Source organism: Gopherus evgoodei, chromosome 3, assembly GCF_007399415.2.
Source record: "Gopherus evgoodei ecotype Sinaloan lineage chromosome 3, rGopEvg1_v1.p, whole genome shotgun sequence".
Taxonomy (NCBI): Eukaryota; Metazoa; Chordata; order Testudines; family Testudinidae; genus Gopherus; species Gopherus evgoodei.
Genome location: NC_044324.1, coordinates 71,382,398 through 71,395,967, shown reverse-complemented (window position 1 = coordinate 71,395,967; position 13,570 = coordinate 71,382,398). Strand labels below are relative to the sequence as shown.

Below are 13,570 nucleotides of genomic sequence, written 5' to 3'. Positions count from 1 at the left end.
TGGGCTTGCTTATAAATGAGCCTAAGTCTACCCTTGTCCCTGTACAGAGGATAGAGTTTACTGGAGTGGTGCTCAATTCCGCTCAGGCCAAGGCTTTCCTCCCAGAAGCTTATTTCCAGATAATGGTGTGATTAGTAGCGCAAGTGAAGGACAACCTGGTCAGGATGGCCCATTTCTGCCGCATACTATTAGACCACATAGCTGCATGCATATATGTGCATGCAGAATGCGAGGCTACGCCTCAGACCCCTTTAAGCATGGCTGGCCTCGGTGTACTCATTGAGTCGCCATCACCTGGATTTGGGGCAGGAACTGTGAGCACCAGTCTTTGACTCCCTCAGCTGGTGGATGGATCCTCTATCTGTTTGCTCAGGCATCCCTTTCACCAAACTCCAGCCCTCATTTTTCCTAGTTTCACATTTGTCAGATCTAAGATTGGGGGTTCACATAGGGCACCTCAGGATGCAGGGCCTGTGGTCCCAAGAGGAGCTATCTGTACATATAACTCTCAGGGAGCTAAGAGCGGTTCGCCTGGCCTGTCAGGTGTTCTTGCCGCACATCATGAACAAGAAATGTGTCTAGTGTGCACGGACAGTACAGCAACCATGTTCTTCCTCAACAGCAGGGAGGAGCTCACTCTTGCCCCCATGTCAGGAAGCTGTCCACTTGTGGGAGTTCTGAGTAATGCACTCAATCCACTGCAAAGCTTCTCACTGTCCAGGAGCTCAGAATGAGTTGGCAGATCACCTCAGCAGCTCTTTCTCCAGTCACTATGAGTGCTCTCTTTGCTTCGACATAGTAAAGGCAGTTTGCCAGCGATGGAGGACTCCCCGGGCAGACCTATTTGTGACAAGGCAGAACAGGAAATGTCATCAATTCTACTCGCTGCGAGACCACAGACAGGCTCACTCATGGACACTTTTCCTGTTCCCTTGTGCTGGATACCTGCTCTATGCCTCTTCTCCCCCGCCCCCTTCTTGTAGTGCACAAGATCCTACTGAAGATCAAGCGAGACAGAGTGAGTCAGTCTTGTGGTCCCAGCCTCGCCACACCCGCACTGGTTCACCGCACTGCAAGGCTTTTCAGTAGCAACTCTGATGCCACTACCTCTCCTCCCAGACCTGATACTGCAGACCAGTACACCATCAGTTAAAGTACACCTGGCAGCAATTTCGGCATTCCATGCCCTGGTGAATGGGCAATCGGTTTTCTCCCATGAGATGTCCATTCATTTTCTGAAGGTCCTAGAAAAAGAGACCCTCAGATTCAGGGGCCAATTCTCCTGTGGGACCTGAACCTGGTCTTTTCAAAAAACACAGGCACCCCAGTTTGAGCCACTGGCAACATGCCCTATGTTGTACCTTTCTGGAGGTGATCACTTCAGCCAGGAGAGTCTCAGCGATCAGGGCCCTTACGACCTAACCCCCATACACTTGTTTAAGGACAGGGTATAACTTCACTCTCAACCCATGTTCCCCCGAAGGTGGTTTTGCAATTTCATAGTAATCAGGCTATTTTTCTGCAATTTTCTTCCCGAAATCACATGCAGACGGAGAAGCAACGTCTCCATGACCTGGGCGTTAGATGCGCCCTGGCATTCTACATTGAGAGGACAAAACCATTCCATAGATCCACGCAGCTCTTTGTGGCAGTATCAGACAGGATGAAAGGCCTTCCTGTTTTTCGACTCAGAAGATCTCATCGTGAATTACATCATGCATTCACATGTGCTAAGCAGGTGGGGGGTCCTGCCACAGCTATAGTGACATCCTGTTCTACTAGGGCGCAAGCTTCCTCAGCAGTGTTCCTGGCCCAGGTGCTGATCTAGGACATCTCCAGAGTGACAACTTGGTCCATCGGTACATATGTTTTCTTCCCATTATGCCATCACCCAGCAAGCTAGAGATGATGCCAGGTTTGGCCAAGTCATGTTGCCGTCAGCATGTCCATGGACTCCAATCTCATCTCCTGGTAGTATTGCTTTGAAGTCATTTAATGTGGAATGGACAAATGCAAGCACTCAAAGAAGCAAAAACTGTTACTAATCTTTCTGTAACTGTTGTTCTTTGAGATGTGTTGATATGTCCATTCCATGACTTACCCTCCTACCTACCCCTCTGTTGGAGTTGGCTGGCAAGAAGGAACAGAGAGGGTGTGGGGCTGGCTGGACCTCTTATACCTGTGCTTGAGTGCATGGCACCAGAAGGCACTACAGCTGACCTGATGGATACCACTGAGGGGAAAATTTCCGCTGACTGTGCTCACGGTGCAGACATACCTAACATGGCATGGACATGTGCAACACATCTCGAAGAACAACAGTTATTGAAAAGTTAGTAACTGTTTTTTCACTTCTCTGGACCTTCAACATGCGTATGTCCATGTGGCAATTCTGCTGAGTCACAGGATAGATCTTCAAAGGTAGGAGATCACCACTTTTAGTACACAGTTCTCCTCTCCGGCCTCTGTTATGCCTTCTGGGTCATCACCAAATGCATGGTGGTTGTCATGGCATATCTCAGGAAGAAGGAAATCCACATTTTCCTTCACTTTGATGACTGGTGGCTGAAGGGTGACTCCAGAGAGGAGGTGCTCACCCATGTTGACACAACGCTACACTTACTCGACCGTTTGGGACTCATTCTAAAAACTGTCAAGTTGACATTGGCCCCCACTCAGCAATAGAATTAATTGTGGCCCATTTAGCTTTCACAAGGTTGAGGGTGTTCCTGCCAACTGACTGCTTCCAGATGATATGATAGCTGTGCCTCATTTTGCAATCACAAGCATCCAGAACAGTCTGCATGTGCTTGAGCCTGTTGGGCCAAATGTCTGCGTGTACACTAGTGGTCCATCTTCTCAGGTTAAGCATTTGTTCTCTTCAGATATGGCTGAGGATGGTTTACCACCCTGCCCGGCATTCTCTAGACAGATAGGTTCATCTCCTCCATCAGTCCTAGAGTCCTTGCGCTGGTGGGAGTCCCTGCACAATGTGTGTCAAAGTGTCCCCTTCGTTCTCCCACTCCGACCAACCCAGTGGTTACCAATGTGTCCCTTCTGGGTTGAGGAGCGTATCTGGACTTGCTGCAGATGTAGGGTCTGTGGTCAAAACAGTAGGCCTTGCTCTGTATCAACGTGTTGGCACTTCAGGCCTTCCACAACCTGTGTCATGCTTTCAGGGACTGCAGACATTCAGCGATTCACATAGTCACTAACAATACTGTTCATTCAATACTGTGAACAAACGAGGGAGAGCTCACTCCAGAGCACTCTGTCTGAGGCAAGCAACCAGTGGCAGTTCCGAGTTGAAGAGGGCATCACCACGGTAGCTGTCCATTTACCAGGGGGTCTAGAACCGTCTTGCGGATCATCTCAGCCGGATTTTCTCTCCAAGCCACGAGTGGTCCCTACGATCGACCTTTTTGTGATATGGGAAAACAGGAAGTGTCTCCTATTTTGCTCTGGGGAGTAGGCTCCGTCTCTGACTTTCACTGTAGCTGGATGTCAGCTCTTCTGTGTGCCTTCCCTCCTAACCCAGTCCTTCCCCAAGTCATCACCAGACTTGAGGTGAATGGAATCAACTCATCCTTGTTGCCCCAGCATAGAATCATAGAAGATGAGGGTTGGAAGAGACCTCAGGAGGTCATCTAGTCCAACACCCTGCTCAAAGCAGGACCAACCCCAACTAAATCATCCTAGCCAGCTAGGGTCTTAAAAACCTGCAGGGATGGAGATTCCACCACCTCCCTAAGTAACCCATTCTAATGCTTCACCACCTTCCTAGTGAAATAATGTTTCCTAATATCCAACCTAGACCTCCCCCACTGCAACTTGAGACCATTGCTTCTTGTTCTGTCATCTGCCATTACTGAGAACAGCCTAGCTCAATCCTCTTTGGAACCCCCCTTCATGTAGTTGAAAGCTGTTATCAAATCCCCCCTAACCCTTATTTTCTGCAGACTAAATAACCCCAGTTCCCTCAGCCTCTCCTCATAAATCACGAGTCCCAAGTCCCCCTATATCATTACCTGAACATGGCTGAGGCAGCACTGGTTTTCTGATCTCCCTTCATTTTTGTTCTCTGATCTGGATGGCTGATTTAAAAATATCCTATCACCAAACTTCAAAGGATATTCTCTGTTTTACAGTTTTGTGGCGGCATAATTTCATAATTATTAAACACCTTAATCTCCCATGCAGGAACTACTTTAATTCTAATGCCCAGTTTTTAACCTGTTGAAGGATAGTACTATTAGCAGAGGGAGAGATGCTTGAAGATCAAAGACTTCAAATTTAAAATACTCCAGGATCCAGTTAAATGAATCTGGTTCAGTTTACACCTCATAAATTTTGTGCTGAGAAAGCACAGTTATCTTTTCTTCATGTGAAAAATCTGTAGGTATGGCCTGGTATTTCACCTAGTCAGCAGGAATCCTTTCTAAATTCTGCCTAACCTTGTACTCTGGTTTTTCCAATCGTGGAAAAACAGTCTGTTAGTCAAATCGCTGGGTGGTAGCTCACCGGCCAGGTTTGTGGTACACCATAAATCTTGTTCAGCTTGAAGAGTATATATGTGAAGAATTTCTCAGGTTGGGAAAACGGTAACTGACTGAAAGGTTGACTGTCCATTAGTCTTCTGGAACCGAGAGTAACATGCCAAGCCATTCAAGTCTGTCTTAGTCCCACATTTTATCTTGGTAGCATGAGACAACTAACTGCAATAGCATATATCAGCATCAAGAGGGTCCAGAGAGTGCCAGTTTTCAACAAAAAGCACTAAATTTTCTCCTTAACCTAGATAAATGTGATCACACATTACCTGAAACGTATGTTTGAGGAAGACTCAACAGTCAAATGGACTGGCCAAGTTGTTAAGTGTCTTCAGCCAGGCGAGATCATAATTCCAATGCTATAACAGACTTTCATCATGTGGCTTATTCCCAAATTGGATGTCTTTGCACCTGCCATTAACAAATTTCTAGCTAGTGCTCCAGATGCCCTATAAATACATGTACAGCAGATGCTGGCTGTATTCACTGGATTGGACTCTGGATTTACTATTTTTCTCCTGCCACTAATAGCTGAGTTTAACCATTCAGAGGACCAAGACAAGATAATTCTTATAGCTCCTTTCTGTCTTAGGTGTCTTTGCTTATCTCATCTTCTAGAGGTAACTGTTACGGGATCATTATGCAATTTTTGGACTTACTGTATCAATGTTTCCTCTGGGTATGTCTCATTTAATCTTGCCATTGGAAGGGCCTCGGGCATTGGTGCAGCTTGGTGCCTCCTGTTCTCTGCCTATGGGGCACACAATAGTTTTATCTCCTGAGGGCTATTATACTGTGGTCTGATTCTGGTTGTTGGGTTTAGTGTGTGTTTGACTGGGTGGTGTTAGTGACCTGTGATAAGCAGGAGGGCAGACTAGAAGATATGGTGGTCCCTTCTGGCATTAGAGTCACAGAGTTTAAGGTCAGATTTTTAACTCAAACCCATTTTGCCTCAAACTCACTGGAAGCTGAGTGGCTAAACCTTGGGGTTTGTTGCTACTCACTGGATCTTATACATGTATTTTTTTAAATCTAGGAGAGAATCTACATCTAACAGTAGAATTCCCAGAAAGCAATCTCTTCCAAGCGTGGAATCTTGATCTTCATCAGGGATCCTAGAAATCCATTTGCCACAGAAAAACATGAAATTTGGTTTTTTACAGAGAATTTTTAGTTTTTTACATTTTGTGAAAAAATAAAACACATATTAACAATTAACTAAATTTTACTGAATATACGAGTATCACTTATTCAGTGCACACAACCTCCCCTCCTTGTGTCTGATTTTTGAATGCACTACCAGTGTCACTTATTCAGTGCGCACAACCTCTCCTCCTTGTGATTGATTTTTGAATGCACTTTCAATTTACATTGCTAAACATAAGCCATAAACTGCTTCCAGTGTATAGGGGTTCTTCAGCAGTGATCTTCAGTCACCATGTAAGTCAATCCCTAAATGTTTTATGGGAAGACTTCTGAACTGCTTTAATATCCTTCAGGGTTCAAGGTTTGAATTTACAGGACCCTAACAGGAAACAGAGCAGTCTGTGCTCAGATCCTCAGACCTCATTTTCAGAATTCCAACTCTTTGCTTGTTAGATATTGTGGCAAGGCACCCTCTCGGTCTCCCCAGCCTCTGCTGCTTTTAGCCCTGGTGAGACAGGCTGGGGTAATTTGGTCCCCCTTGGGACACAGGGGAAGACTGCTCCTAGTATCTGCCCTAGTCCATTTTAGTGTCTTTTTCTCCCTTGTGGGAGAGAAAACTGCCTCTGCTCCTGGTGGGGCTTGCTATCTTGCTGCTCCTACACTCCTAGCAGCAGGGCTCCTTCTCTCTCTGCTCTCCCCCCTCCTTTCTTCCAGGGAAGGGTTTAAAAAGGTCTCAGGCAGCCCTAAGTTGGAATCAGCTGATCCTAATTAACCTCAGGTGGCTCCCCCTCAGCTGATTCTAATTGATACCTTGGTAACCCTTTCTCAGCTGAACCTGATTGACCCGTAGTTACCCCGCCATTGATAGGGAGGAGGGCCTTTTAACCCTCTGGGACTGAATTCTGCCCTTCCCTTCCAGCTGTATGTCCTGAGTTTATCTTTTGGGAAGTACCTTTTTTCCTGTAAATATCAAAGGTAGCTCAAACATGTCCATAATGCTCTATGGCTTTTCCTAGCCCGATTTGCCCTCCTGATGTTTCTGTTTCTGCATGCACAAACCAATGAGCATCTCAAAACTTCTGCCTTATTCATTAGCATTATACCTTTTAAAGCTTATTTTGGAGCCACCCAGCACACAGTCTACTTAGAGGCCAGAATTTCAGAATTGTTGAAGCTTCTGTATCTACCCACACTAATCAGACTTCACCAGAGTCACCGCCATAAGGATGGGTCAGTCTATTCAGCTATGAGATCTTAGCAGACTTGATTATCTAGAGCATCAAGCTTCTCCAAATCCCCTTCTTTACTACTTCTCTCTTCACTTTGAGAGACAAGAAACAGACCATCCTGAAGGGACAGTAATCTTTCCCTTAAGATGAAAGAATCTCAGGGCACTAGTCTTCTTTATAGGAAGAAAGAACTAGGGAGGGGACATCCTAGAACTCCAAGAGACTGAACAGGTCAGTGAAGATGAAAAGATTCTAGCTTCTGCCATCTCTGTACTCTCTCTCCAGACTATCAGACCACCAGAAATGTACCTGTTTTTCCCGTTAGGACCTGTCAGTAATATTTCTTGTTTATCACTAAAAATCACTACTGTTAGTTTAAAAAGCCATTACTTTCAAGCTGTCTTCTGCCCCCAGGATATATACCAAGCTGTTAACAGTGATAATCCATATGAAGAGTCTAGGAACTCATCTGTACCATTTCTGAGAAAATCTACTCATCAGGATGACATTGTCAGGGACCTTGCAGAAAGGAAGCCTGTAAGATGATCCTCTCCGTGCTTCAGGCACACACAGGTTTATAGTAAACTAAGAAGAGATTTTGATTCCATCTCATGGTTGTCTATGTAACCAATCAAGTTAAATACAAAGAATTTCCATTATAGCAAAGTTCAGCAAGATTCAGGTACAGATATAGACTGTCTTTCAACCTAGGATTCTTCATCCATATATACCTGTATCTCTAGCGGCTTGTGGTTTGATATTTTTTGTTGAGAAACGGCTGCACATGAGAGCATCAGGAATTCTCTGACTATTCCTAATGAGATGCCATCAGATATCAGGGCCATCCGGGGGAGGGGGCAAGTGGAGCAATTTGCCCCGGGCCCCACAGGGGCCCCCACGAGAGTTTTTCGGGTTCCTTCACTTGCTCCGGGGACCCCGGAAAACTCTCCTGGGGCCTGGGCCCCCGGAGCTTCTTCTGCTCTGGGTCTTTGGCGGCAGGGGGCGGTCCTTCCGTCCCAGGGTGGAAGGACCCCCTGCTGCTGAATTACTGCTGAAGACCCTGCGTTTCGGCGGTGGGTCCTGCTTCGGCGGTAATTCGACGGCGACTCCCACTTCGGTGGTAATTCGGTGGCGGGAAAGAATTTAGGAATATTTAAAATTTTCTTCTCTAAGATATAATTTTTTTTATGACCAATTAGATGGCTGGAACAGAGATGCTAGTACTTGGCCCTGAGAGATTCTTAAGTTTTTGTTGACTATGATTTTTCCAATAATATCAAAAATACTGATTAAACTCCCAAGAGAAACTTCTAGCTGGAGCACCTTGTAAGAGCACGTCACGTGACAAAATGGAATCCAGGTAACTCTCCATGGGTTCATTTTTAATGCAAGTCCAAATTCAGTCCTAGTTACATGTGAGCAATCCTACTGAAGAAAATGGGATTGTGCAATTGAACAAGAGAGAATAATTAAGCGTGACGAATCTTTTGCTAGGAATAAAGCACATTCTACTAGGAATCCAGTTTGACAGTCAGGTCTCAAGTTGTCTGTACTAAATGAGTTGGTGATCCTTCTCTGTTCATTTTTTTTTCATGGACACATGTCTGCATCATGCATATATAATCACAAATGGCCAGTAGTTGACGGTTTCAGCAGAGAAGTAGTCATCAGGTAGGCATGGTTTTGAGATACATTGATGCAAGCCAAGAGTGTGCCTCAGATTGTCAGTACTTTATCTGTCACATGAATACTTATAGAAAATTTGTTTTCAAGGTTCAGCACCTTTTACTATCACTAAATTCACTGTATTTTTATAAGAAAAGCATAATAGGTCCAAGGCGTATCCTTCTCTTTTTAGCCCGCATAATGTCTTGTGACCTGTAATAAACAAGAGTCTCAGAGTTTAAGGCTAAACTCAATTCCCCAAAACAAAAACTTCAATGCTAAGTTTTTAAAATATGGCCTTAACACTCCACTCATATGCTATACTACTCTATAGTAATAAAATATTGTGTGTAGAAAGTGAAGAAATGAAGAAAGTGTTTTGTTGAGAAAACAGATTTCAATTTATTTAAGCTATTCTCCGGGAGTAGACAACATGATAGATCACTCGATAATTGCCTGTTCTATTCATTTCCTCTGATGCACTTGGCATTGGCCACTGCTCGAAGACAGGATACCGGGCTAGATGGACCTCAAGACAGGACTGGTCTTGACCCAGTATGGCCATTCTTATATTCTTACATGGAGTAAAGCATTAACAAATTGGGTGGAGTGATTAGATATCAAGTTATTAGGGGTAAGTTCTAGAGCTACAACTATGTGTTTAATTATTTTTTTTAAAGCTTATCTTGTTAAAAATACTGAGGGATGGAGCACTTTTTCCTTACTGAGGTGTAATCTAATATTATTAATTCATTGATGGAATATCTGGGGTGATGGCTTAAAAATTAGTCAAACCTGAAATATTAAGAAACTCTTGCAAATCAAAATCATAAATGCTTAATAAACTTATTTCAGATCACAACGTGATAGAATGTCAACTTTTTTTATTTCAGTTGAGTACAGGAAGGGATTCAGGGAAAGAGGCATGTTTTCTGCAGGTTTTTTTAAATCTGCTTTCTGTGAGGTATCAGGGATGCCCACAGCTGCAGATGTGATTTTGGGCAGAGTGAGCAAGGGCTCTAAGGTGGCACCGAGCAATCTCTCTCTGAAGTGCTTGATTGGCTAATTCTTGCTTCTGGAATTGGGGTCTAATTGATAACCATATGTGGATTCCAGGAGGAATTTCCCCCCAAGTCAGACTGGCAGTAACCTTGAGTGTTTTTTGCCCTTCTCTGAGATGTTTAGGTGCGGGTCACCAGGTGTGTCTGGTATATACCTTATTTAATCATTTTCGTGCCTTGCGGGGGCCTTGGCCACTTGACCTTCCTATTCTCTGCCTGTGGTATATAATAGTCTAGTCTCATGTGGGCTGTAATATTTTGGTCTCATTTTGCTGCTTGGGTTTAGTGTGCAGATGCTGAGTGGTGTTGGTGTCCTTGTAATATACAGGAAATCAGTCTGACTGATCTAGTGGTCCATTCTAGCCTTAAACTCTGAACCTTGTTACTACAAAAAGCAGTCAAGGCTCTAAACCAGGGTGGGGAAACTACAGCCCAGGGGCCACATCCGGTTCTTCAGACATTTTAATCTGGCCTTCAAGCTCCTGCCAGGGTGCAGGGTCCGGGGCTTGCCCTGCTCAGACTCTCCAGCCGGGGCTTGCTTTGCTCCGCTCCAACACTCCAACTGAAGGCTTGTCCCGCTCCGCACGTGCTGTGGCTCCGCGTAGCTCCTGGAAGCAGCAGCATGTTCCCCTTCTGGCTCCTATGCATAGAGTCAGCCAAAGGGCTCCGCAGTTCCCATTGGCTGGGAACCATGGGGTAGTGCCTGTGGATGGGGCAGCATGCTGAGCCACCTGGCTGCACCTCCATGTGGGAGCTGGAGGGGGGACATATGCCGCTGCTTCCAGGAGCTGCTTGAGATAAGAGCCGCCTGGAGCCTGCATCCCTGATCCCCTCCCGCACCCCAGCCCCCTGCCCTCATTCCCTCCATCTGCCCTCCAAACCCCTTGGTCTCAGCCCAGAGCACCATCCTGCACCCCCAACCCCTTATCCCCAGCCCCACCCCAGAGTCTGTACCCCCGGCTGTAGGCCTCACCTCCTCCTCCACACCCCAACTCCCTGCCCTAGCCCGGAGCCCCCTCTATATCCTGAACTCATTTCTGGTCCCACCACAGAGCCCAGACCCCCAGCTGGAGCCCTTAGCCCCTCATGCACCGCAACCCTCAATTTCATAAGCATTCATGGCCCGCCATACAATTTCCATACCCAGATGTGGCCCTTGGTCCAATAAGTTTGCCCAACCCTGCTCTAAACAGTGGGTGAAATCCTGGCCCCATTGAAGTCACCGTGCGTTTTGCCACTGACATCAGGAGACTTCGGATTTCACCCATTACCTTCAAAAGTGAGGTTCTGTCCTAAAAATTACTCTATAAAAATGATGTTATGGAGTACCATGTCTATTATCTTATAGATTTTCGTATCAAATGGGCTCATTTGGAGTAAGTTGTCTTTTTCCTAGCATCAGCCCTACAATCTCACCCTAGAGTCTGACAATAATGCTGTGTTCTTTCTGTATTCATAATCACCCATAACATAAGCTTTGCAGGCCAGACAGTTTGTTGTCCACTTTGCAATCATTTTATCTTCAGATTTTCCTTTCTGATATATGTCTTGCTCCATTAACCTTAAATGGGTTTGCACTAGTATCAGAGGTCATTACTGAAGACACAAATTGCCAAGATGGGCAGTGGTTTGGCCTGTGGAATCTCTGTTGTTGCTGATGGTTAGAACCTCATTTTAATTGTTACTTTAAGCAATATTTACTTTAAATGCTTATTTCCTGTCCAGCATGCATTATTGTATATAACATTTCCATCATGTACTTCTGATCTCTCATTTGTCCACAGTATTGAAGAAGCACATTACTTTTGATGATAAACCAAAACACAAAAAAAAAACATTTTAAAATCTTTGAGTGAACTCTTTTTATCAGACAAGTTTCTTGATGCATGAAAGATTTTGGCTAACTCAGACTCATTATTTTGAAAACTCTTCTGCTATTTACTTTTAGACAAAGTGTACAAGGAGTTGAAGACAAAATCACAAAACTGAAAGTAACTATGGTGGCATGGGACCGCCATGACAACTCTGTTATAACTGCAGTTAATAACATGACTCTGAAGGTTTGGAATTCTTTCACTGGGCAGCTTATTCATGTCCTTATGGTAAGTAAAATAAGAGAGGCAGTTTTATTCAGTATACTGTAACTCACATAACCATCATAGATTATTTTAGAATATTTTTATAGATTTGCATAATGAGACAGAAAGTTAAGGAAATAATTATATACAAGAAATTCAAGTAGCTTTAAATTCTTCTGTGACTGTCAACCTAAAGCAGAGGTCGGCAGTCTTTCAGAAGTGGTGTGCCGAGTCTCCATTCATTCACTCTGATTTAGAGTTTCGCTTGCCAGTAATACATTTTAACGTTTTTAGATCGTCTCTTTCTGTAAGTCTATAATATATAACTAAACTATTGTTGTATGTAAAGTAAATAAGATTTTTAAAATGTTTAAGAAGCTTCATTTAAAATTAAATTTTAAATTTAATTTTCATAATTAATTGATTATGGCCAGACTGGTGGCCAGGACCCGCGCAGTGTGAGTGCCACTGAAAATCAGCTCGCATGCCGCAGGTTACCTACCCCTAACCTAACGTAACATTGTCAGTGAGGATGGAGCCAAAATAGTTCTTCACGTGCCCTCCTTGCAGAAACAGTTTGCTTTTGAAATGATAGTTTCTAAATTTTAAAATTTTAAATCACTGTTATGTTTCTTTAAAATCATCTTATGTAGGTAAGTATTAGCAGGCATCTGTTTGGATTAGATTTTTATTTGTGTAGACAGAGTGGCACTGGTAGTGTGTGTGCATGTGATTGTGTTGTTTTTTTTTGTTCAAAATTGGCCCAGCTTGTTATGGGGGCCTTTAAGTAGAAGAAAGTTATGGGTGAGCTTTTGCTGACCTCCAAATATAGCATTCACTTCCAGGTTGAAAAATAAGATGGAAAACCCAGATAGTCCTTGAATAGAAGATGCATAATTGACGTATTAATTAAGTACATTTTCGTAGTAATATACTTTTGTCTATATACAAATACAAGTTGTATAGGAAATGAAGGGGAGTTGCAAGTGATACTAAATTATAGATTCAAATGAATATAATTGAAACTTTGATAGAATGTCAGCATTAACCAGAATGTCTTCCTGAGGGTATGTGGGAAACCCCACAATCATGGCAACATTTTAGAAACTTAAGGTTTTTTATTGAAGTAGTAGGAATGGTACCTACATAGAGAAATATTACAGACCTTTAAATATAATTATTGAATTTAGACTTAAAATTCTGCAGTTATGTGGAAACTTGAGGTTGAAGAATGAAGAAGATTGATAAATTTTAAGATTGAAATGAATGGTGCTAATGCATTTCAGTCACAGGGTAACATTAAGCAGGAAAAAAAAGGGCAGTGGGGGACTTGTATGGGCTTTTCAGTCCCAAAAATACATGCGATTTGTGAACAGTGATATTGCCCTAGTCTGGTTGGAGGAAGAGGAGATTCTTATCATTATATCAGTTTCTTATCATTATTCAGATGTGTATGCTGCAGATAGTGTAATAGTGGTAAGTATTTCTGTATGTATTTGTGGAACATTCTTCTCTAAACTTACCAAATCTTTTAAAAAAAGATACATATTTTTTATTTCAGGGACATGAGGATGAAGTGTTTGTACTTGAGCCTCACCCATTTGATCCTAGAGTTCTCTTCTCTGCTGGCCATGATGGAAATGTCATAGTTTGGGATTTGGTCAGAGGGGTCAAAATTCGATCTTACTTCAACATGGTAATTTTGCTATGGTTATTTGCTATTCCTGCACAACTATAAAGTACACTGCATTTTGGTGTGTGTGTGTGCCCAGGGGAGGAGGATGCAATCCTGGTTCCATTGATGTCAGTTTCCAAACCCCCATGGACTTCAGTGGGGTTGG

At 43.6% G+C, this 13,570-nt stretch overlaps 1 protein-coding gene across 4 annotated transcripts in view; it reads left to right on the top strand.

Moving 5' to 3' along the window:
• The window catches only part of PHIP (pleckstrin homology domain interacting protein), a 337,941-nt gene that overhangs the window by 152,821 nt on the left and 171,550 nt on the right, over positions 1 to 13,570 (top strand). For all 4 annotated transcript variants that reach the window (XM_030555793.1, XM_030555789.1, XM_030555794.1 and 1 more), the window contains 2 exons: positions 11,600 to 11,753; positions 13,291 to 13,425. In XM_030555793.1, the coding sequence (XP_030411653.1) occupies positions 11,600 to 11,753; positions 13,291 to 13,425 (289 nt within the window). The remainder of the gene's footprint in view (positions 1 to 11,599; positions 11,754 to 13,290; positions 13,426 to 13,570) is intronic.